General features: G+C 40.5%; 1 protein-coding gene across 3 annotated transcripts in view; it reads left to right on the top strand.

Annotated features, from left to right (window-relative positions):
- Positions 1-243: 243 nt before the first annotated feature.
- RCBTB1 (RCC1 and BTB domain containing protein 1) overlaps positions 244-22,532 on the top strand; it is a 46,550-nt gene continuing 24,261 nt past the window's right edge. Inside the window, exons 1-4 of one of the 3 annotated variants that reach the window (XM_012737311.2) lie at positions 244-392; positions 12,975-13,144; positions 13,537-13,687; positions 21,085-21,251. In XM_012737311.2, the coding sequence (XP_012592765.1) occupies positions 13,019-13,144; positions 13,537-13,687; positions 21,085-21,251 (444 nt within the window). In that variant the 5' untranslated portion in view covers positions 244-392; positions 12,975-13,018. Of the gene's footprint in view, positions 393-12,974; positions 13,145-13,536; positions 13,688-21,084; positions 21,252-22,532 lie in introns of those variants that run through there. The other 2 variants (XM_012737310.2, XM_076009450.1) reach the window with 2 other exon arrangements.

A 22,532-nucleotide genomic window follows, 5' to 3' on the forward strand; every position in this document is an offset into this window, starting at 1 on the left:
CCCTCGCTCCTCCCTGCTTTCTCCAGAGACAAAGGCCTGTGAGACCGGGCAGCAGCCATTAGGCTTTGCCGCGACCCTCGGGTGGCAGGGCTTCGGACGGCCATTTGGCTCCTAGAGAAGTCCCGGTGTCCAGGGAGCAAAGAGTAGGACTTCTTCCGGCCGGCCGGCCGCGCAGGGCGGGGTGCTGGGCTCCGGAGCGTCCCTGGAGCGCGCGGCACCGGGTCACGTGAGGAGGCCTGGGCCACGTGACCCGGCGGGCCCGGCGCCCTAGCGCTCGGCCTCCGGCTCCTCCCCTTCGGCGCCGCCGCTAGCTCCTATTTTTTCGGCCGGCGTAGCTTCCGAGGTCCCCGCGGCGCTCTGGCGGCTGGACACGGCAGCAGCTGGCCTCGCAGGTAGCTGGGGGGCGCCGGGTCGGGCTCGCGGAGGCCGCTTCCTTCCCGCCCTTCCCCTGCTTCCCTTCCCCGCCCGCCGGGCCGGTGTGCCCCGTTACTCCTGCACCTCCCGCCTCCCTCCCTCCGGCTCCAGGTCCGGCCCCGCGGGGTGCCTGGGCCAGTGAGGGGGCTGTCGGCCTGGCGGCGCTCGCACCTCAGCTAACGTGTCCTCCTGTTGGGACGAAGAGAAGGAGGAAGGAAGGGTGGGCAGAGGCGAGGGAAAGTTTTCCGTGCTCCGTCTCTGTTTTGAGCCGAATGGACTCGGTTTTGCTCGTAGCTGAAGTTTGTCACTGCTCTGGGCGACGTTTTGCTAGGAGGAGACTCCTCTCTGACTCTCCCCATCCTTACTCGGCCCTTCCCGAGAGTTTAGCATTTCTCCTTCGCCTCCCTAAGGTAGTGCTGTCACAAACCATTCTTGGCTGTTTCCTTTTCCCCTACGACACGCAGTCTACAAAGGGGGGACTCCCTTAGTGGGGACCTTTATCCAGGAGCGCGGTGAAATGAGTGAATGACATTTCCCTTGTCCTGCCTCCGATTTTAGATGACTGTCAAGCACGCTCTGTTCTGCTCTCGTAGGTGGCTTTTTGCTTTTGTTTGCATGTGAGACACTTCAAAGCCATCTGCAGAACTCTTTGCAGCTAGGAATTACAATTTTATAAAGCAATCTTTTACTAATGCTTTTTAAAAACCAGGGTTTATGGTCTTTTTAGCCTTTGCCCTAGTCTTTTTTTGGGAAGGATTAAAGCCCTTAGAGGGCAAAAGCTGACTTTCTGAAACTGGTGTGTATGATGCGGGAAGAAATGGAAAAATGATTGAGTCCTGACTGCAGTGTATAGTGTGCTTTAAATTTTAGAGAGTATCCATTTCAAGTGATCACGGAGTGAATTTTACCCCTTTGAACTGCTTTCAGACTTGAGTGTGTAACTGTATATTTAGATTCTATTAATATAGCAGTTCATCTGTGGGATGGATTCTAATCCATTTAATCCATTTTGTGAAGACCAGTCTATTTATTAATACTTCTAGACAGATCCTTTTTTTCTACTCTCTAGTCTGTTTCTCTTGAAGAGGTAGCATGTTAATCTTTAAAGAGATTTCTTTTGCAAGTGATTTTTGTTTGTGTGATCCAAATGATCAAGTTCTGAGAACTTCAGAAAACAGCCATAAAATCCAAATCTGTCAAGCTTGTAGCTTTAAGAAAAATCTTTGGAAATTTTTTAAATTAAAGAGTGCTGGCTGGGCGTGGTGGCTCATACCTGTAATCCTAGCACTCTGGGAGGCCCAGGGGGGAGGATTGCTTGAGCTAAGGAGTTCAAGACTAGCCTGAGCAAGAGTGAGACCCTGTCTCTACTAAAAAATAGAAAGAAATTTGGCTGGGCAACTAAAAAATATAAAAAAAAATTAGCTGGGTGTAGTGGCCCATGTCTGTGGTCCTCCTAGCTACTTGGGAGGCTGAGGCAGGAGGATCGCTTGAGCCCAGGAGTTTGAGGTTGCTATAAGCTAAGCTGATGCAATGTCACTCTACTAGACAACAGAGCAAGACTTTGTCTCAAAGAAAAAAAAAAAAAGAGTGCTGGTATTGGCCAGGTGCTCACACCTGTCATCCTAGCACTCTGGGAGGCTAAGGCAGAAGAATCACTTGAGCCCAGGAGTTTGAGGTTGCAGTGAGCTGTGATAATAGCACTTCACTCTATCCCAGGCAACAAAGTGAGACTCTTTAAAAAAAAAAAAATAAGTGCTGGTATGTTCCAGCACGAGGTTGTCCTATCTTAATAAACAGGAGCTGAGGAGTCAGAGACAGTGTCCTCCTTTCCCTGAGAATAATTGTGGGGAAAATGAAACTGAAAGAAAGTGAAAGACCTTTATTGTTATGATTATATTCCTTCTGTGTGTACTACATTAAACAGTAAGTCATGCATAGGAAACAAGATTTGGACCCTTAAGGAATCTATACTCCAGGCAAGGCATTAGGACACATTAAAAAAAAATTATTGTATATTTCTTTTTTTTTGAGACAGAGTCTCTGTGTCCTATTTACCTAAAGACATTTAGTAAATATTTATTGCTTTACTGTTCTCCCTGTTTACAGGTTTTGTTTATAGGTTCTGTCTTTCCATTGCTGGAATTTTAGTTTGACTTTAGGTCACTGCAAAATACAGTTGATACTTTTCATATAGCTGGAGAGTAGTAGTTGAAATCACTTTTGGGATATTCACATACAAAAGGTTCATGAAACCATAAATAGATTTGAACTTGACCCTTCTATTCTGGTCTTGAACTTGTTATTGTATTTTACTCATTAACCTTTGACCATTATTGTGTTTTATCCATTTCTTTACCCTTGGACCTATCTATTTTTATCTGGTCTATTTTGTGATATCTATATGTTTGGTACAGCGGAGGAAAAAAACTGTAGAAAAACATTATTTCTAAACATTGAGATTTCTTTTCTGGTTTTCTTTTAAAAATAACAATATCCCATAAAAGCAGTACTTTTATAAGATCATAGTTAGCTTCACAACCCTGGATATAGTTTTTTGTTTGTTTGTTTGTTTGTTTGTTTGTTTGTTTTTTACTGCTAATACTATTGCCACTTGGACTGTTTGCTTTTCTAACCTGAGCGCATGGCTTCAGTAAACTTATTCCTTTATTTACAATGAGCAGTCACATTCCCTGTGTCCTAGAATTGCCTAAAGATTCAGTACAATGGAATGAAAGCAGCCCCATGGATGATGGGGGTAAAGAAATGCTTCCAGAGGCCATTATTGTAATTCCTGCTTCAAGTCAAATACCTTACTGTCAGTTGGGAAATGACAGTTCTAAGACCTTACCTTTTCCTCTTAAATGAGTGATGAATTTAAGTAAAAGGGATGAGGCAAAAGGTAGTCACAAGATTTGGACCCAGTGTTAGGAAATTCTAAAACAGCAGTAATGTTGTTCTTTAAATGAAGGTGGGAGGATTACCTTCAGTCACCTGTACAGGTGGCATCCGCTGCATCTTTATGAAAGATGATGTCTCAGCAAATCTCTGAAACTTTGATCCCTTATGCTATTGAATAGGGGAAATGGTTTTAAGTTGTATTTTTGTTTGAGGCTGATTCTATCTTAGAGGTTTGTCTGGACCTGGGAAATACATTTGGTATCTAAATCAGGGGTGTAGACTCAGTCTCAAAAGGCCCATTAAAATAAGTATGGAAGAAATTGGTAAGAGTGACAGTTGGCTCTTCCTGTACCTTGAGAGAGTTTTGAATTGCTTTTGTTGTAGTGCAGATGAAAGATGTAAGTTGTAATGTTGTATACCAAAAAGTTTACCTAAAACCCTAGAACTTTCTGACTTGTATGTTTTCCTAGAATTACTCAAAAATAGAGAAAAGATGGTCGCACCCTTAGATCTTTTGTGCTTAAATGGGAACTTGCATTGGTAAAAAAGGAAGATGGTAGCTGGGTGTGGTAGCCTCTCAAAGTGTTAATTCCCAACACTTTGAGAGGCTGAGGTGGGAGGATCACTTGAGCCCAGGAGTTCTAAGAGCAGCCTGGGCAATAAAGTGAGACCTCTATACAAAGAAAAAATAATTAGCCGGCCATGGTGGTGTACATCTGTAGTCCCAGCTACTCGGGAGGCTGAGCCAGGAGGATCCCTTGAGCCCAAGAATTGAAGGTTGCAGTGAGCTAAAGTCTGGGTGATGGAGGGAAACCCTGTCTCAAAAGAAAAAAAAAAAAGAGAGAGAAAGGAAGATGGGATGATGGCTAAGAAGAACACTCTACAGGAAACTGAATGATCTTTGCTGAAGAAATATATTTCATCATCTACTGGAATACTGAGAATTTGGTTTCTGGGATTTCGTATAACAGTTTTCTGAGATATGTAATTTTCATATGGCTGCCACTATTTTGCACATAATTTTTTCCCATTAACATGTATCATATATACTACATACTTGGTATGTTGTATCCCATCATTTGCTTAATTATTCCAGTTGTATTTGCATTCTAGGTTTCTACTTACTTAGGATCTGACTTTCTGTTAGACCTTCAGAGGCAGAGACCTGCTCCTCAGAGGCAGAGACCGTGATTGTATTATTCTTTATGATATCCATAGCATTCTTAGTATCTGAGGTCACTGCAGAAAATAATTAATTTATGCTATTAAAGTTGGCCTTTTGTGTCCATGGGTTACACATCTGTGGATTCAACTAACTGAGGATTGAAAATATCTAGAAAAAAAATTGTGTCTGTTTTGAACATGTGCAGACTTTTTTTTCTTGTCATTATTACTAAGCAATATAGTACAACAGCTATTTACAAGCCTTTACATTGTATTAGGTATTATAAGTAATTAGAGATGATTTAAAGTATACGAGAGGATGTGCGTAGGTTATATGTAAATACTGTGCCATTTTATATCAGAGACTTAAAGCATCCACAGATTTTGGTATCCTCTGAGTTCCTGGAACAAATCCCCCAAGGGTACTGAGGAACGACTGTATTTTTTCACATTATTATACAGTAGTGCTTTTTTTATGAGGCATCTTAAACTTTATCAATAGCTCATTAACTATAAATAAATTCCTATTGTAAGGCAAATTAGTAACTTAAACTGATAACAAAAATCACCCCTTCAGTTTTTGCAAATAGAGAAACCTCTATTAGGAATTTTCATTATAAGTGCTTTAAAAGATTTCTGCAATTAGAAAAATCATTTTGCATGTTTGACATTGCTATTTCAAGTAGTCTAAACCTGGCTATAGTTTGTATGCTGAAGAATGTTTAGGCCATTTTAAATGGATTGTTCCAGCATTCAGAGTCCTTCCAATTCCTTCTGAGAATCAGCTTTCATGATAAAGAATGACATAAATTATTTCATGCTCCAGAAATGACACTGGAAGAGTGAGAATCTTGGTGCTAATCAATTCAGAAAGGTTGCTCACATTATTTTGACCTCTTTTTCTTAGAAATCTTTTAGCTCAGCAGAACACAGGTCTGAGGTAAAAAGTTCTGTTGGAGGCATCAGTCTCATGTGACAGATACATTGTGGTTAGAATGAGGGGAAGGTGAAGTCTGTGTGGAAGCCACACGCTTAGAGGTCAACCATAAATTCCTAGTATTATTCTGAGACCATTATTTTATCCAAGTCAGAGTTTTCCTGTACTATTTTCCCCCATTTCCTGTTGTTTTTCAAACTCTGTAAACATATTCAAATATATTTTTGCTAGAGCAGTAAAATATTAATAGAATCCTCCCCCACCCTTCCTTAATACTTGGTTCCTAGGGGAAAGTAACATAAATGTGCTCTTAGAGGAATCAAAAGATTGGTTGCTATATTACTCCTTCAGTCCTCCAGTTCTAAATGTAGATTTCTAAAATTGGATGGTCTGTGTTTGTCCTCCTGACTGAATTTACTTTCAGTGTGTAATAAACCTTTTCTTCCCTAGGCCACAGCTCTCTGAGGGACAGTGCTGGTTGCTAGGAAAAGCCATCCCAGGGAATGGATATTGATCTATAGTACTAATGCAGGATATATTTTCAGGTGCCAAGGAAAATATGGAGATCCAAGTGGGTTGGCATATTATCCTTTTTGAGGCTGTTAAACTCTTTTCCTACCTCTGCTTGCATTTGTCTTTTCTGTTCTACCCCTCTAAAAAAAATAATTGATTTGCATATTAATAATGCACAGTGAGTGATTCAGGCTGAACATATCAGTGCTATTTATGAGAAAGTATTTCTTAGATAAAGTAATAGATAAAAAGTTGCAAAAAATTACCATCTTAATGAGGCACTTTAGAAGTAACTATTTAATATGACCGACATGCTGATTACAGCTCATCATTTTTATGATTATCAATCAAGCCCTGGAAGGACCTGTCATCTTAGTAAGTGATTTGGTCTAGTTTGAATTGCTGTATGTGCTGGAAAGTTTTAAGGAGGCTGTATTTCTTTTGGAAATATTCAGTGGAGAATTTCTCTAATCTGAACTTGTGTTCCCAAGACAGAATTAATGAAGTGTGATTATACTTTTCCAAAAGTATTATTTAGGACTGAAACCTTTCTACATTTAATTTTAAAAATGTATCTTTGAGGCCATGCATGGCAGCTCATACCTGTAATCCTAGCACTTAGGGACACTGAGGCAGGAGGATTGCTTGAGGCCACGAGATTGAGACAAGCCTGAGGAAGAACAATACCCTGTCTCTATATTAAAAAAAAAAAAATAGTAGTCAGGTATGGTGGCATGTGCCTGTAGTCCCACCTGCTCAGGAGGCCGAGGCAGGAGGACTCCTTGAGCCCAGGAGTTGGAGGTTGCAGTGAGCCATGATGAGGCCACTGCATTCCAGCTGGGTGACAGAGTGAGACCCTGTCTCAAAAAAGAAAAATATTCTTTGAGTTTATGAATGCAGGCTTCATAAGAGCTTATGGGATCATTATTTAATTTTTTAAAATTATCAGTAAAAGATACACATAACATAAAATTTACCATTTTAACCATTCTTAAGATACATTTTGATGACATTAAGTACATTCACATTGTTGTGAAACCATCGCCACCATCCATCTCTAGAACTTTTTCCTCACCTCAAAGTGAAACTGCATATGCATTAAACAACAATCCGCCATCCCCACCCTCCTTCCATCTCTTGGCAACCAACATTCTGCTTTCTGTCTGTGAATTTGACTATTCTAGGTACCTCATATAAGTGGAATTGTACAATATTTGTCCTTCTGTGTCTAGCTTATTTTCCATTAGCATAATGTCTTCAAAGTTCATCCCTGTTGTAGCAGGTATCAGAATTTTCTTCCTAAGGCTGAATAATATTCTTAAGGATGAATAATAATGTGGTACGTAGGTACCACATTTTGTTCATTCATCTGTCCATGGACATTTGGGTGGTTTCCTCATTTTGGCTATTGTGAATAACACTGCTAAGACCATTGGTAAGCAACTGTCTGTTTGAGTCTCTGCTTTCAGTTCTTTGGGTATATATGTACTAGAACTGGAATTGCTAGATCATGTGGTAATTCTATGTTTAATGTTTTGAGGCACTGCCACACTGTTTTCCACAGCCGCTGTACCATTCTTGCATTCCCACCTTCTACATTTAATTTTACATTACTAATTCATTTTACAGATTTTGACTGAAACATTCTGCCATTCTAGGATATAAATATAAGGCAAGAATACATCTTAAAACTAGTAACAGCTTAGGGGGTAAAAGATAATTCAAATAATTAAACTTTTATTTTCATCTAAACTAATTGGCTTATTTTTACTTGTCACAAAATATTTGTTATAGAAATTTGGGAATATATATTAAAAACAGAAAGAAAATGTCACCTGTAATCTCTCCAGAGAGATACATTTTGGTATATTCATTTCTGTGTATATTATACTTAAAAATTTATAATCATACAATACATATTGTTTTATAACATGGCTAACATAGCTAAGTCTTACATGGTACATTTATTTTTATGGTTTTTTTTTTTATTTGGGAATAAGCACATAGTTTGGTTGTATTATACTTTTTGTTGGCATCTTTCCTTGGGAGTGGTCATGATTTGGAGGATGCATAGTACCATGGGAAGGAAAAGAGTTGAGCTACTTTTCTTAGGGCACTTAGTTAAGCACTCTTTGATGCAAATCAGGGAAGGCTTGGGTTGGCCAGGTAAGGTAGCCAGGTAAGGTTTTTCCCTACTATCAGTGCTTCCTCAGTTCATAACAGAATCATTTCAAATCTTACTAATTGAAGCCTCTAAATTACTCTGCAACCTCTGGAATGGTGATTTAAGTAAAATTTAGTTGAACTATATTTATATTCCTTTAAAATGAAATCCATACAAATCTGTTAATACCTCTACTTCATATTTCAGCAAATTTAGTAGATGTCATGACATCAGAGCTGTCCTAACTAATACTGTTCTTGTATTTTTGAGTCATTGTTAGCCATAGGGTTCTTAAGTCTGATGTAGATTTTATAGCAGATTAAATACTAGTTAATTTTTAATTATCCCACCTGCTTTTGCTTACTGGGTTGGTAGTATATACACTTCATAATTTTATGATGGAAGGTCAAACATTAAATCTTCTTGAAGTTGATTGAATTATGATGCTTATATGGTTTTCTTAATAGCAAAAGGTGCCACTGCCCTAAGGAAAGTGGGATAATTAAACATCTCACCACAATAATCAGCTTGTAATGGCGATGGTGGTAATTTTGAGTTAATTAGAAAATTTGGGTGGTATACACATTTATATTCTGCTGCCTTGGGAAGAAAATGCCACATGCCCAAGTTAAGGACTCTATTCTGTTGTTCTGTATGGTGCGTAGCATATCCTGTTTTTTATTTTTTTCTTTTTAATTTTAATTTCCTTTTCTTTTTAAATTTTTTTTCTTTTTTTTCCCTAAATGTTAGAATGTGTTCTGTAATAATATCCTGGGTTTTTTGGTAGCTCCACAAAACCTCTTAGAGAAGCTTGTCTGAATTCTTAAGATAACTATGCATGTCATCACCTGCCCTGGTTGAGCATGGTCTAATGAAGACATACTTTATACTTTAGCAGTCTATAGCCCAAGGATGTACCTTGTAATTTTTTATTTTTTTTTTGACAGAGTCTGGCTTTGTTTCCCAGACTAGAGTGAGCGCCATAGCGTGAGCCTAGCTCACAGCAACCTCACGTGATCCTACTGCCTCAGCCTCCCGAGTAGCTGGGACTACAGGCATGCACCACCATGCCTGGATGATTTTTTCTATATATATTAGTTGGCCAATTAATTTCTTTCTATTTATAGTAGAGATGGGGTTTCGAACTCCTGACCTTGAGCGATCCACCTGCCTCGGCCTCCCAGAGTGCTAGGATTATAGGCATGAGCCACCCCGCCTGGCCTACCTTGTACTTTTGAGAACTCCCTGAGGGGAGAGGTCACATTTGGTCTCCAGGGCCTCCCAAAGGTTGTTGGAAGAGTGAAGGAAACAAAGACATTCATGAGGTTTAACCAGGCAAATCTAGGCAGAGACATTTGGGGCAATGCTTTTTTTGCCAGGGGGGTGGGGGGAGGGAGGAATACTTTTTATATTTGGAATACTTTAAGAACAGATGATGGTGTACATTTATGAGACAAGACAAAGTCAGAAGGAAGTAATGGTGGAGTTTGGAGTTTAGCCATTGAAGGGCCAGGACCAACGTACTCCATGAGAAGAATCAGAGTGGTGGGGGTTGAATCCTGACTGTGCCACTTACTGTGACCTTGGCAAGTCATTTCATCTCTGAGCTACATTCTCCATCTGTCAAGAATGAGTTATAGGCCGGGCACAGTGGCTCACGCCTGTAATCCTAGCACTGTGGGTGGTCAAGGTGGGTGGATTGCTCGAGGTTAGGAGTTTGAAACCAGCCTGAGCAAGAGCAAAACCCCATCTCTACTATAAATAGAAAGAAATTAATTGGCCAACTAATATATATAGAAAAAATTAGTTGGGCATGGTGGCGCATGCCTGTAGTCCCAGCTACTCGGGAGGCTGAGGCAGCAGGATTGCTTGAGCCCGGGAGTTTGAGGTTGCTGTGAGCTAGGCTGATGCCACGGCACTCACTCTAGCCTGGTCAACAAAGTGAGACTCTGTCTCAAAGAAAAAAGACTGAGTTATAGTTTCCTCCTTACAAGATTATTGTGAAGATTAAATGAAAGAGTGTGGGTGGCTACCTAACACAGTGTCTGTGACAAGGCAACTTCTTAGTAATTGTTAGTTTCTTCCTTCTTGCTCTTTATTTGCTTTGCCTGATGTGTTGCTAGGAACAATAACTTGCTTGGCCAACATTACTACCTCTGTTGTCCTCATGCATTCAAGTAATCCCCCATAGCTGCTTCATTGCATCTTAAAACATAAAATCAAAAATTTTTAGAGCTGGGACAGATTTGTGGGAAACCCAGGCTCAAAAAGGCAAATGGCATGTCATACTTACTGGTTCAAAGTAGACCTGGGACCAAAGCACAGGCCTCAGGACTCTGGTTTCCACCATACCAAGACTACTGGGGATGCTTTATTCTTTTGTGAAGGGTGCGGACATGTAAGATATATGGACTGTTCTTTAAATTGACTCTTAAATTACAAGTCTTTGGAGAAATACCTTGTAAAATAAAGCTTGAGGTAATTTAGCAGTGGGTTAAGTCAGTTCATATAATACACTGTCATTATGAAAGTTAGCTGGATCTCGCAGTAGGTTACTAAACCCTTAGGTCAGAGCTGTTTGCATCCGATTAATGATTTCAGAATAATTGTACTGCTGTAAGGAAATTGTATGGTTTTGAAAGGTAAGAGCCCTTTGTGTTGTGATTTTAAAGGCAGTGAATTTTATATTTTTGGCTAATTTTATATCATGTAAAATTTAAGATTTTGAAGACTAACTTGATATGGTTCATATTATAGGAGAATATGCATCTGGATTTTCTTGAAATTTATCTACCTGCTTATAGGGGTTTATATTGCTTGACTTCTTGTGACTCCTTTTCCCATCTGTGTTGTAAGAGGCACCAGGCAGGTCATTTGAGGGCCACCTGGTTTTGTTTTCTTCTTTTAAAAGCATTGGAGATAATCTTACGATACAAAGAATACTTATAAATCAAGAACAAGAAAAAGAACAATGATCCAGTAGAAAAACTAGGCACATGACATAGAAGGCTGACATGTGGCCTTCTTAATCATATGCTGGCAGCAGGTGAAGAGAGCAGTATGCAGCTCCAGACTGCCTGGACTCAGATCCTGATGCTGCCACTTATGAGCTCAAGCAAATTCTTAAAGTCTCTTTGACTCTATTTCCTTATTGGTAAAGTGAGGATTAAATAAATTAATAAATGTCAAAGCACTTAGAACAGTGCTTGGCCCTTGGTGCTCAGTAAATTAGTTATTGTTGCTATATTCTGATTACTTTTTTATATGATGCCTGGCCTTGGCCGGGCGTGGTGGCTCACGCCTATAATTCTAGCACTCTGGGAGGCCGAGGTGGGCAGATTGTTTGAGGTCAGGAGTTCGAAACCAGCTTGAGCAAGAGCGAGACCCCATCTCTACTACAAATAGAAATTAATTGGCCAACTAATATATATAGAAAAAATTAGCTGGGCATGGTGGCACATGTCTGTAGTCCCAGCTACTTGGGAGGCTGAGGCAGCAGGATTGCTTGAGCCCAGGAGTTTGAGGTTGCTGTGAGCTAGGCTGATGCCACAGCACTCAGTCTAGCCTGGGCAACAAAGCGAGACTCTGTCTCAAAAAAAAAAAAAATGATGCCTGGCCTCACTTATCATAGGAGAAGTGCCAGTTTACACAAAACGGAGATGCCATGGTAATAGGCTGTGTGGGAAGGGCGTGGGTAAACAGGCTCTGTCTTGCATTGATGGCGATTTTATATATTGGTACCACTGTATTAGAGGACAGTTGGAAGTTGCTATTATAGGTAAAATAGCTTATTAGACTTTGACCTAGCAATTCCATTTTTAGGGATTTATCTTAGAAATTTATGTATAAAACAAGACACATATAATATATACAAGCAATAATTGCAGTGGTGTTCCAGCAAAAGACTAGAAATGACTTAAATATCTCTCAGTAGGAAACAGGTAAATTGTTAAATCCATGTAATGGAATGCTGTAGTACTATTGAAAAGAAATGAAGTATCTACACGTGCTAATATAGAATGATTTCTATGATATATTGTTAAGTAAGGAGAAAAGCTTCTATTGTGCTTATATGAGTGTACACTGTCTCTGGAAGAAATTACAAACCAGTGGATTACAATAGTGGTTGTCTTTGAGATGAGGGTCGGGGAGGGATGGTAGGGAGAGTTAGTTTCTTCTACTCTTTTGTATTATTTGAAACAATTTTTTTTTTTATCATGTGCATGTATTACTCCCTCAAATCCTTTACCTGTCCCCACCAACACACACACACACACACATACACACACGTCAGAACATTCAGATGCTACTCAAGTTGTCTGGCTGCTGTGTGGTGACAGGGAAGAGCCTGATGTGATGAACACCATCAATAATCCTTATTGAATATGTGGTGTGATACTTGGGGCTGAGAGCAGGTACCTGGTCTTCGTCATCCAAGATGGTGCTGCTGGGAAAAGGCTCTCTGGATGGGGGAACTGAGGCCTTGGCTAAGTATACTCCAGTCCTGAGGCTCCCTCTGTGTGTGGTGCTATTGAAGGTGCTGGAGCCAAAAGGAACTTGGTCTTGAGCATCCCTCTCTTGGCTATTTTAGAGGTCTAGGAAGAGATGAGTAGGAAGCACATGTGGAACAGATAAGCACTGATAGTAAGTGAGCAAGACAAACAGCTGGTTCTAGCAGGTTGTCCTATCATTATAGAAACAGGCCCAGATTTGAAGGTAGAAGGATTGGATGCGTTGCCGGGGAAAGCGAGTGATCATTTAACTAAAGGTGGTTCATTTATTCTGGAATTGGCTTTTGTTAGCTTTTGTTAACCGGTCCTTTATTTTTAAAGTTAGCCAAATGGTTATTTGATTTCTTCTTGGAATCCTTTTTGTTTGTTCCAGCAGAGATGTTGGCTTATTTATAGGAGTTGCTCGAAGCCAGAGTCATGGTGGATGTAGGGAAGTGGCCAATCTTCACTCTGCTGTCACCTCAAGAAATTGCATCTATTCGGAAAGCATGTGTCTTTGGCACTTCAGCCAGTGAAGCACTCTACGTTACTGACAATGATGAGGTAAGTCTCTCTTAAAACCTAGAGTTTAGTTTCAGGGCTTACTTTGGGATTGGGCTTCAAAGTGTGCCATTCGAAGACAGAGAAAAGGTAGGGGATAAAGAGAACCTGAAGTTCAGGAAGGCCATGCCTTTGATACAGTTTCTCTCTTCTTTCAGTGTTGTGATTTATACCCCTCTACTCCATACTGCTGTTTGAGTTTCATGGTATAGCCAAATTTTCTAAAACCTTTAGTAATGCCAGCAGAGGTTGAGTGTTTTCTAACAATCTTATCAGTCCCTTCTTACCTACTGAGCTATCTAATTGAATTTGAAGTGTCTTATTTTCAGAGCAGAGAAAGGAGCTTTTACTGTAGCCTGTGCCAAATGACTCCAACAAAACCACTTATTTTCTAGGTCTTTGTATTTGGACTGAACTATAGTAACTGTCTAGGAACTGGAGATAACCAAAGTACGCTCGTACCCAAAAAGCTAGAAGCCTTATGTGGAAAGAAGATTAAAAGCCTTAGTTACGGAAGTGGACCACACGTCCTTCTCAGCACTGAAGGTAAAGAGAAACAAATCTAGCTTTTCAGTTTTGGGGAAGTTGGGCAGTTAACTCTAAGCTAAGAGGAGGTAAAGCTATATTAAATAATTGATTTTGGATATTTGTTTGGATATTTGTTTCTTTTTTTTTTTTTGAGACAAAGTCTCGCTTTGTTGCCCAGGCTAGAGTGAGTGCTGTGGTGTCAGCCTAGCTCACAGCAACCTCAAACTCCTGGGCTCAAGCAATCCTCCTGCCTCAGCCTCCCGAGTAGCTGGGACTACAGGCATGCGCCACCATGCCCAGCTAATTTTTTCTATATATATATTAGTTGGTCAACTAATTTCTTTCTATTTATAGTAGAGACGGGGGTCTCGTTCTTGCTCAGGCTGGTTTCGAACTCCTGACCTCAAGCAATCCGCCTGCCTCAGCCTCCCAGAGTGCTAGGATTACAGGCGTGAGCCACTGCGCCGGGCCTGGACTGTTTCTTTTTTAATTTCTGAGGGGAAGTACACAAAGCAGGTTAAACACTTGAGGCTAACTCAGGAACAGCCATAGAGGAAGCCTTGCCAACTGGGCAGACTTCAGAGGTTTTAGACTACTTATATAAAGCTGTAGACGACTAGGTATAGCAAATGAAGTGGTCCAGCATAATTTTTCAGTGGATTTGTGGTTGCAAGGCAACTTTCAGAGTCTCTTTGGTATATTTTTATAAACACAGATCCTGCTGGTTTTCCTTCTTTGTATAGTTCCTGAATCATTTGAATGGAGAAATCTTAGTTTATTCCCTGGCATTCATGCGGATTATATCATAAGAATGGGGGATGTGGGTTGGGAGGCCGAGGCGGGCGGATCGCTCGAGGTCAGGAGTTCGAAACCAGCCTGAGCAAGAGTGAGACCCTGTCTCTACTATAAATAGAAAGAAATTAATTGGTTACCTAAAATATATATATAGAAGAAATTAGCTGGGCATGGCGGTGCTTGCCTGTAGTCCCAGCTACTCGGGAGGCTGAAGCAGAAGGATTGCTTGAGCCCAGGAGTTTGAAGTTGCTGTGAGGTAGGCTGATGCCACGGCACTCTAGCCGGGCAACAGAGTGAGACTCTGTCTCAAAAAAAAAAAAAAAAAAAAAAAATAGAAAAAGAATGGGGATGTAGGTTGATAGATTCTTGTCCTTTTTTTCTCTGTCTCTCCAAGATCACTAAAGGAGAGTAGCATTTTTCTTTGGTAATTTATCAGCACTGTGGGTAACCAGCACTCTCTGAAAGTTTGTTATATATAACTTTAAATGCTTCCTTTTATATTTTAGGCACATTAGCTTTTGCTTTCTCTTTTGCAGAGGTCCTCAGCTTTTTGTTGAATAGTAGTCTAGGGTGGCATTTGGGAAATGGTTTGCATCTCTGCCTTTCTGTGTCTAGGCTGAGGAATCACAGCTTCCTTGGATGTTGCCATAGGCCTGAGTAGCTAGCGTTTTAATTGCCTGTAGCTCATCTCTGAATCCACTCCAAGTTCTCTGCATCTTTCATAAGCTGTGAGATCCAGAGCTGAGCATGATTGTCTAGTACAAGTCTAACTGGAGTTGTGCATAATGAGGTGATTATCTCACTTCTGCTTTGTGTAATCATGCCTCATGGCATCATGCTGGTTCTTTCAAACAGTTACTGCATTACTGACTGGTTCAGCTTGTCAGCCATTGTGACCTAAGGATTTAATTTTTTCCTAGCACATATCAAATTTAATTAGTCCTTGATTTCTAACCATAAAATACTGAGGCAGGTTTTTTTTAGAGCAAACATACTAGAACATACACATTCAGATTCTTGGTTTTCTTCCAAGTGGTGACCTTAGGAAACTATAACTCTTCTTTTGGAATTATTTTCAGACAACAGATCGTACAGTTTTAAATTTGTTGAGTGTTACATTTCAGATCTAAATAAATAAAAAACTTTTTGTGGGGATATCTTTCTGTGGTTAATTCAGTTTTGATTTTTATAACACATTTTATACAATATACATCATGCTTTACATTACATGTCATGCATGTTGCATATGTGTTATATAGGTATTAGAAACAATCAAATAGTTTTGAAACAATTTTACTCTTAAAACCATCCAATAGTATCAGATTTTTAGTGAAAAGTAGAAGTGCCATTGCCCTACCCCTCTTTACTCTTAGTAACAACTACTGTTTAGAGGGAACCACTTTTAACTCTTTCATATGTTTCTTCTGGTACTTAATCTCATATTTTTAAAAGAACATGCTTATACTCCTATTTCTAAATTTTAAATATTATCCTTTAACTTTCTGTAATGGCAGAAAGAATTTAGCTTTTCTCCCTACCTTCCCTCTCCTTATCATTTCAATATAGTGATATCATCATTTTGGTTAGTATTTATATTATTAGGACCATATAATTATTTATAGCTGAGCCGCCTCCTTCTTTGTACAGCTGTTTGTTTTTCTGGAGTTGATAATTGCCTCAGGTTTTTTTCATTTACTTACTTTTCTATACAGCCATTGTTAACGTATGCCCAAACTCTTCCACAAAGCAGCACATTGTTTCACAGCACTTCTAAATATATCAGATAATCTCTGGAGCCCTTGCTCCAGTCTGGACTGGTCAATCTCTAAACCTATATGCTATTCACTTAACCTTCGTCCTCAGAAGTCCCCTCACTTTGTCCTTTCTGGACCCCCTGTTTTTTGTGTCTTATGTTGTCCTCTTTGGATTATGCCAAAGAGGCATAATCATTTGGGTGAAACACATACTCTAGAAGTTTTCCAGGAAAGAGAGTAAGAGAGAAATATTTGAGATCCTGTCCTAAAATGTCTTTATTTTACCCTAATGCCTGTCAGTGGTTTGGCTGGGCTTAGAATTCTAGGTTGGAAATCATGTTTCCTCAGAATGTTGAAGTCTTTGTGCTTTTCAAGTTTCAGGGTTGCTGTTGACTTTCCGACTTTTGCTATTTTGTATATGATTTTTTTTCCTCATTGGAAGTGTTAAGGATCTCTTCTTTATTCCAAGTGTTGTGAAATAATTATGACTCTACTCTGGTATAATTTTTAATTGTATTGGCCATTCTTATAGGCCTTTTAATCTGGAAATTCTTTTATTTCTAGAAAATTTTCTTATAATATTTCATGACAATTTCCCCTCTCTGTTTTCTCTGTTCCTTCCTTTTTGGAATTTTTCTTAGAAGGAAGTTAGAGATTCTGTACTGATCTTCCTTATTTTCTTTTATTTTCTCTCCCATCTATGTTCTGGGAAATTTCTTTGACTTTATCTTATAACCCTTATGTCAAATTTTAACATTTCTTCTGTTACATTTCCAAGTGCTCTTTCTTGTCTTTAAATGTTCCTTTCTAGAGCTTCCTGCTAGTGTTTCATGGATTCAGTATCTTCTCTTTGAGGCTATTTATAGTTGTAGGTTATTTTTAAGTTATCTTCTATTCTCTACACATTGTTTCTTTTTCTCCTCCCAAATTTCTTGTTTCTCTTTGTTTTGGTCTCTGACTTTCATGTTAGAGGCTTTCTTCTAAACTGTGGTGATCCTTGATTGTCGGTTCACAGGTAAGAGCAGGGCACTTTACACATGTTGGGAGTTCTGTTTTCATGGGTGTGGCTCATCAAGTACTGAGGGAGGTTATAACTGTGAATTTCTATAGAGTAGAATCCCCCAGTTTCCTGACCTGGGGATATAAAGCTTTTTTGCCAGCTTTCTGGGGGCTGAGCAAGGGAAGCGTAGGATCTTGGTATTCAGTATGTGCACTTATAATTCTCCTTTTCTCACTACAGTGCCTCATTGCTGCCTTCAGGGCCCCCCTGGATCATTTTCTCTTTGAGCTTGTTTCACTCTCACATCCCCCCCTTGGCTTGTTTCACCCTCACATCCTTGGGTAATTTTGCTCATCTCTTAAGCCTCACGTGGTCCTAAAGAGTCATCATTGGTCTGCTAGAGACAGTGTGGCCAGAGCAGGGCTGGGGAAGCAGGTGCTGGTGTCCAGGGGGTTGTGTTGCTTTGAGGCCTTCACCAGGATTTGAGACTAAGAGCCATCTTGTGATGGCGTTCACCTTTCCGGAGCTTCATCAAGGAAAAAGGAAAGAGCGGTGTATGTATACCATCTTACAAGTAGTGGCTGGCACCTGGCTTGGGTGTCACAACTGATTGGGTGGCCCAGGCTCTCGTCCATGAGGAGTTAAGAGCTGTGACCATGCTGTATTGAGGCCGTGGCTGCTGTGCGTTTCTGTTTACCATCATTATTGGGCAAGTGTGCACGAAAAGACTCCCAAGTGTCACCTGGGTGCCAAACATGTTCCTCTCTGCCCCTGTTACATAACAACAGTCCTGCCTCTTCCTGTCAATGGGGTCATTTGCCCCTGGCAGGAGGGCGACTTTTCTTTCCTGTTGGACTTTGGCTAGAGGGAATCAGAGTTCCTGTGGCAGCCTTCAACGGGACTTTCACTGTGTCCCTTAGTGGAAGTGTTCTCTCTTTGGGAGCCAGGACTTACAAACTTGTGGAAACTAGAATTGCAGGGACAGGAAACACAAATTCCCCAAGTCATTCACTGGGAGTGGTGGTCAGCAGGGCCTCTTATATATCTGCTGTTGGCTCCTGGACCCAGGTATTCTACCTGTTAGAGACACAGCACCATATAGTGGCCATTGATTAAAGGATACACTTCACTTGGTGGATGGCATCCCATCTGCACATGGCATCATCTCCAGGCTGGTGCTTCAGCCAGTGGTGCCTTTGGCCAGCTCGTCCATCACGTTCTCTGGCCAGCAGCTTTTGTATGTTGCAGTATGTCATAGGACTTGTGAACCCTATGGTCATATGCACACACTGCTGCACCTCTTTTGCTGTAAAGTTGATCCCTTGGTCTGATGAGATGGTTTGTGGGATCCTGTGTGAGTGGATTAAATATTCAGTAAACCCTCAGATAGTGGTGCTGGCTAAGGTGCTCTGGGCAGGAAACCCGTACCTGGATTATATGTTGATTTCTGTCAATAGAAACGTCTGTTCCTTGTAGGATCCAATAGGTCCACTGTGATCACTTGTCACCAAATGGTTAGTTGATCTCCCTGAGGAATGGTGCTGTGTTGGGGGCTCTGCATTGGTCCCTGTTACTGGCATAGTGGGTGTTTGGCAATGGTAGTAGCCAGATCAGCCTTGATAAGTGGGAGCCTGGTCTTCTGTTGTGTTAAGATGTCATTTGCATTTTGCTTCTTAGGAGTGAGGTTGAGTGTCTTTTTGTATGGTTAAGCACCATTTGGTCTTTTTCTTTTATATTTTTAGGAGCTCTTTGTATGTTTGGGATATTATCTTTTAGTGATATAAAATATTTTTTCCCAGTATTTAATTTTTTCTTTGCTCATTGTTTTATTTCTTTGTAAAAAAATTTTTTAATGTAACTAGATATATCAGTCTTTTTTCTTATTGTTTCTGGATTTTTGAGTCAGGAAAATTTTCTATAGTCCCAGCTTATAAACAAATTCACTAATTTTTTCCTTCTAGATCCTATACAGTTTTATTTTTTACATTTAAATTTCTAATTTATTGAGAAGTTATTATGGTGTATGGTATGACGAATTAATTTTTCCAATACGACTGTCTAGTTATTTATTTTAATCCAAGTCATTTTAAAATACTTCAGACAAAGCTGGGCATGGTAGCTCACGCCTATAATCCTAGCACTTTGGGAGGCTGAGGTGGGAGGAGGATCATTTGAGTCCAGTAGGTAGAGACCAGCCTAGGCAACATGGTGAGACTCCATCTCTACATAAAAAAAAAGAAAGAAAGAAAGAAAGAAAGAAAGATAGAAAGAAAACTTAGCCGGTGTTGTGGCCCATGCCTGTAGTTCCAACTATTCAGGAGTCTGAGGCAGAAGGATCGTCTGAGCCTAGGAGTTCAAGCTGTAGTGAGCTATGATGGTTCTAGCTGCACTCCAGCCTGGGTGACACAGAGAGACCCTGTCTCAAAAAAATGCAGACAGGCTGGGTGTGGTGGCTCAGGCCTGTAATCCTAGCACTCTGGGAGGCCGAGGCGGGAGGATTGCTTGAGCTTAGGAGTTAGAGACCAGCCTGAGCAAGAGTGAGACCCCGTCTCTCCTATAAATAGAAAGAAATTAGCCAAACAATTAAAAATAGAAAAAAATTAGCCAGGTACAGTGGCATGTGTCTATAGTCCCAGCTACTCGGGAAGCTGAGGCAGGAGGATCACTTGAGCCTAGGAGTTTGAGGTTGCTGTGAGCTAGGCTGACGCCATAGCACTCTAGCCCAGGGCAAGAGAGTTACACTCTGTCTCAAAAAAAAAAAAAAAAAAAAAAGAAAAATGCAGACAGAGGAGCTTCCAGGTTGGTGAACATGTCATGGTGCTGTGGCCAGGGAGAGCATGGAAGCTCTGTGTAGTCCACCCCTTACTTACCTTGCCGTATGCCTCTCTTCTATTTGGCTGTTCCTGAGTTGTGTTTCTTATAAGAATCTGATTATACGTTCCAAAGACAGCCAGACAATGGGAGTGAAGATTCCTCCAGATGATGCCAGCTCCCAGCCACTGAGTCATCCTTAGCCTTTGAATCTTCCTGAGATCACACATATCATGGAGCAAAGACAAGCCATCTCCATTGTCCTCTGTCCAGATTCTTGACATACAGAATAATAATAAAATGGTTGCTTTATGTAAAAAAAAAAAAAAAATTAAGCCTGATTTCATGCTACTAAAATAGTCTGCTTGGGAGAGGCTCTGTGATTTTTGCTTCCTTTGCAACAGTCTACATCAGGCATCCTCAAACTACGGCCTGCAGGCCACATGCCACTCGCCTAGGACATTTATCCGGCCCACCGGGTGTTTTTGCCTCCGCTGTCTGTCCTGCTTAACAGCTGACTCATCGGGGCCCACAGTGTGCACTCTCCAATGGTCTGAGGGACAGTGAACTGGCCCTCTGTTTAAAAAGTTTGAGGACCCCTGGTCTACATCTTTCCTCTGTACTTTGTGAATGACTGACACATACACCTCCCAGGGGTTCCCTGAGACTTGGTATTTGATAAAGTGATGGTAAATGTTAGTGTTGAGCTTTTCTGCATCTTCTTTCTTTTGCTTGGTACCTGACACAGAAACTGCTGAGATGAATCAAAGTGTTTAGAAAGTCTAATTTTTGTATATACAAATTTTGACTTCCAACCATGAAGCTGATCTTCCATCTGTGTTAGCACCAAGTCCTTTCTTTACAGATTTTACATCCATTTATCCTGTTCTCTCATCCGTCCCTCTCTCCCACACCCCATCAGTGGTTTTGTAATAAAGATAAAGGGGCAATGTGAAAGAAATGAAGGTTGGAGAATGAATTGAACAAAGTTCTGGGGAACAAAGTACAGGGGTTACCATTTCTTGGAACTGATTCTTTGTGTGCTTTGTGTGTAGATGGGGTGGTTTATGCCTGGGGCCACAATGGATATAGCCAGCTTGGGAATGGGACGACCAACCAAGGCATCGCTCCCATCCAAGTGTGTACCAATCTCTTGATCAAGCAAGTGGTTGAAGTAGCTTGTGGCTCACATCATTCAATGGCTCTGGCAGCTGATGGAGAAGTAAGTACACTGCTTTTGTTCTTTATTCTGGGTCTTTCAAATTGTGAAGAAATACACATAAAATTTGCTATCTTAACTATGCTATCTTAACTATTTTTAAGTGTATAATTCATTGGCATTCAGTACATTCACATTATTGTGCAACTGTTGCCACTACCCACCCACAAAACTTTTTTCATCTTGCAAGACTGAAATTCTGTACCTCTTAAACTCCCCATTCTTTCCTCCCTCTAACCCCTGGCAACTACCTTTCTACTTTGTCTCTAGGAGTTTGACTACCTAAGGTACTTCATAGAAGTGGAGTCATACAGTATGTGTCCTTTTGCGACTGGCTTGTTTCACTTAGCACAATGTCCTCAAGGTTCTTCCACATTGTAGCATGTGACAGGATTTACTTTCTTTTAAGGCTGAATAATATTCCATTGTATGCACATACTAAGTTCTCACTTACCGTCAGGGCCAGGTTCTTGGAAACTATGACTTTAAGCGAAAACAACATGTAATGAAACCAGTTTTGTCATGGGCCAATTAATACAAGCAAGAGTTAAGTTCTTTTGGTATATTTCTGTTCACAAAAACATCACCAAACTTCTAAACAAAGACCCAAACCACATCTCATATTAAACATTGAAATAAATGTGAGCTGCACATGTATTAAAGAAATATTAATAAAAACAAGAGGATCATTTACTCAAGTTTTGGTGAATCAGTGAGTGATGGTGGTCGTAGTGGTGGTGAGGTTAAATCAAGGAATAAATGTTTGCAAATCAAAAACTGAGTAGTACATCTACCACCACACAGTTCAAGAACAATTACAAACATGACAGCTTGCTGAGTGCTTTTGAACTGTGTTTATTGTCATGCACTTGTATGATTATCATCTACTTTATAAATTTTTATTTTACAATAATTTGCATTTTCATTTATTAATTTTCCAACTCACTTCGGTTCAGGGTCATGAGTGGCCTGAAGTTCAGGGTATAAGGTGGGGACAAGCCCTGGACAGGATGCCATTGTGTCACGGGGTACATCCATGGGACTGTTAAAACACATGCACAGCTTAGACACAGCCTATTGTACACAGCTTTGGCATGTGGGAGGAAACCGGAGCACCCACAGAAAACCCACACAGTTGTGGGCAGGACGTGCAAACTACACACAGACAGTGGCCCTGGCCAGGAACCAATTTCTTTTTCTCATTAATCTTATAACAAAACTACATTCTTGGCCGAGCGTGGTGGCTCACGCCTATAATCCTAGCACTCTGGGAGGCCGAGGCGG

This window comes from Microcebus murinus, chromosome 13, assembly GCF_040939455.1.
Source record: "Microcebus murinus isolate Inina chromosome 13, M.murinus_Inina_mat1.0, whole genome shotgun sequence".
Lineage (NCBI taxonomy): Eukaryota > Metazoa > Chordata > Mammalia > Primates > Cheirogaleidae > Microcebus > Microcebus murinus.